The sequence below is a fragment of the Elephantulus edwardii genome, unplaced genomic scaffold (assembly GCF_000299155.1).
Source record: "Elephantulus edwardii isolate Elephantulus edwardi_28Jun2011 unplaced genomic scaffold, EleEdw1.0 scaffold00002, whole genome shotgun sequence".
Lineage (NCBI taxonomy): Eukaryota > Metazoa > Chordata > Mammalia > Macroscelidea > Macroscelididae > Elephantulus > Elephantulus edwardii.
Genome location: NW_006399752.1, coordinates 23950278 through 23952943, shown reverse-complemented (window position 1 = coordinate 23952943; position 2666 = coordinate 23950278). Strand labels below are relative to the sequence as shown.

The 2666-nt window shown below is 36.5% G+C and overlaps 1 protein-coding gene across 2 annotated transcripts in view; it reads right to left on the bottom strand.

Annotated features, from left to right (window-relative positions):
• LAMA4 (laminin, alpha 4) overlaps window positions 1-2666 on the bottom strand; it is a 229742-nt gene that overhangs the window by 78006 nt on the left and 149070 nt on the right. For both annotated transcript variants that reach the window (XM_006879028.1, XM_006879027.1), the window contains exon 13: window positions 219-367. In XM_006879028.1, the coding sequence (XP_006879090.1) occupies window positions 219-367 (149 nt within the window). The remainder of the gene's footprint in view (window positions 1-218; window positions 368-2666) is intronic.

The window sequence follows — 2666 nt, the reverse complement described above, 5'->3', positions numbered from 1 at the left end:
CGCGCGCGCGCAGATTTCCAATCCTGTGGATTTTTTATAAACATAAAAACCTTCTTCTTCAAATAATTGCAATAAATTATCGTCTGACAGCCAACACATGCCACCCTAAATAAAATAACTTGCTAACACTGTATTCCAGTAACTTTGGCATTGGGACTTGAATACAAGTATTTTGTTTAGCTCATGTAGATGTCTGCCTTTCTGAAACAGTATAATACCTGTTCAATTCATCTGCCTCTTCCTGAAGGTTCTGTGCATGGTCAACAGCTTCTTGGACCAAATCCTGACTGAGGTTACTCAGATTGGCCAGTCTTATTTCTAGTTCATTTTTGGCTCCATCAATTTCTGCATAAATCCCTGATGCATTCTAAAGAAAAACATTTAAAAGTCAATTAATTTAGAGGAACTTAAGACATTTTCCTTAGGGAACACATAAAGATAATCTTTATTATTCCTTATTATAACATTTCAGGTTAAGTATATATTAAACCTAAAATACTAGCAATAGATAATTTACCTACTTCTCTTAAATATTTTCTCCCTCTTTCCGCCCCTTTTCATCTTTAACTCCTTCTTCTCTACTGCTTTTCTAGTATTCACATGTACTCAGCCATCTTCTAACTAGAACGAAATAAAATAGAATTCCCTCTACTATTCACTTAACTATCATTACTACTCTACTTTTTTACTCTGTTCATTTCAAAATTTCTCAAAAGAATTTGCTTATGCATGCTGTTTCTATGTTCTCACTTTTTAGTTACTCTGACAAATCCATTAGCTCCATTAGCTCATCAAAATTGAAGTTCACTTATGACATCTGAGACTAACTCCAATAGACACCATATGGTTCTCATCTTATTGGACCTATTTCCTCTCTGGAACCAGCTCATTGTTTTCAAGCTAACTGCAGTCCTCATATGCCCTCCCCTTAGATCACAAATTATGCTGTTTCTGCAATGATGAACATGACTTATAAGTTTAGCTGCGTCCTCAGGACTGACTAGAGATCTGTTCCCTCAGTCACCCAAAGCGCAATTCTAAACTTGCTACTATTCCCAAGGCAATAATAATGTTTCCTTCCCTCCACCTCTTCCCAAGTCTACACAGATCACTTTATTTTTATTTTAAAACATAAACTAATTCTTTGCAGGGAACATTATTTTTAAACACCCCTGAAGTTTTTTCCCCTATGAAAGAGACTTAGTTTATGCCAGGACAAGCAATTATTTCTCTGTAATGTTTAAAGTGTAAAAAATACTAGACATATTTTTATGTTGACAGTAACACTTTGTAAAGAGAAAGAACTGGATGATTCTGAAGTCATAGGTTTGACTCTCAGGAAGGAAACTTGTTAGTCTACAAGGTGAGGACTAAAACTATCCTGGGAAAAGTGGAGGGATCAGACTCTTTAATAGAAAAATGGTCACTTCATCAAATGTAATTGGATGGAGAAAAGAAATAGACTCAGATGAAAGGCAACTGGTAGATATGGGGAAGAAATATTAAAGGAGTTTTCTTTTGTTTGTATCTGTTTTTTCCAATGAAGCATATTTTCCCAGGAAGACTGATGGGAGGAGAGTAAGTTTCACATTAGTGATATTTGGCTGCACTGATATAGCCATATAGAAGGGACACGGGTTTTATTATGTTTGGAGTTCTTAGGTGAATATGACAGAGGAACCAGTGGGTAAAGGAGTCAATGATCATGTTGATGATCTAAGCTGGCTATGGAGGGAAGAGAAGGTAGGAGAGCCTTGGGTTAATGAGGTCAGTGTGGCCAGAAAATTGTTGGAGTGAGAATTCTAGGGTAAATGAGGTAAAAGATGGTGCTTAAAAAGGAGCGTAAATAAAATGGAGTTCATAAAGACCTCTACTATTGATGTAAAAATTTGGCTGTGGCCACAGGAGATTTAACAAGAGAATTGAAGAAAAATATTGCCAGGAAGAAGTTAAAGAAATTGGCAATCAGAAAGCGGTGGGTTCATCCGTATGTATTTTGATGTTATAGTGATGGAAGTTAAAATGAATGGACAGTAAGATACAGAGCTTAGTGCTGAAATACTGAAAGAATGACACAGTGGTCATATTGTCTTAGAATTACGTGTCTCAAAGGTGTGAAAAATGAACTAAATGATTTTATGATGATTTGATGTACTGAATTATGGGAACATTTTCCACTTTTCCAAAATGCTAGTTATAGATTTTGAATGCCAGCTTTATGAGAGCCCCCAGCTCAAGAGTAGAGTATGAATAAGATGGAACAAGGTCAGCATTTTCAACAATATATTCTGTCAAAACAACTCTGAGATATCATCTCACCTCAGTCAGAATAGCAAAATTTAACAGAACAGCAAGCAACAAATGCTGGCGAGGTTGTGAAGAAACTGGAACCCTTATTCACTGTTGGTGGGAGTGTAAAATGGTGCAACCATTGTGGAAGGCAGTGTGACGCTTTCTCAAAAAGTTGCGAATAGAGATACCATTTGACCCAGCAATTCCTCTGTTGGGAATATACCCCAAAGAGAACATAACTACCATCCAAGCAGATATATGTACACCATGTTTATCACAGCTTTGTTCACAATAGCAAGGAGTTGGAAACAACCTAAGTGCCCATCAACAAACAAATGGATAGAGAAGCTGTGGTATATTCACACAATGGAATA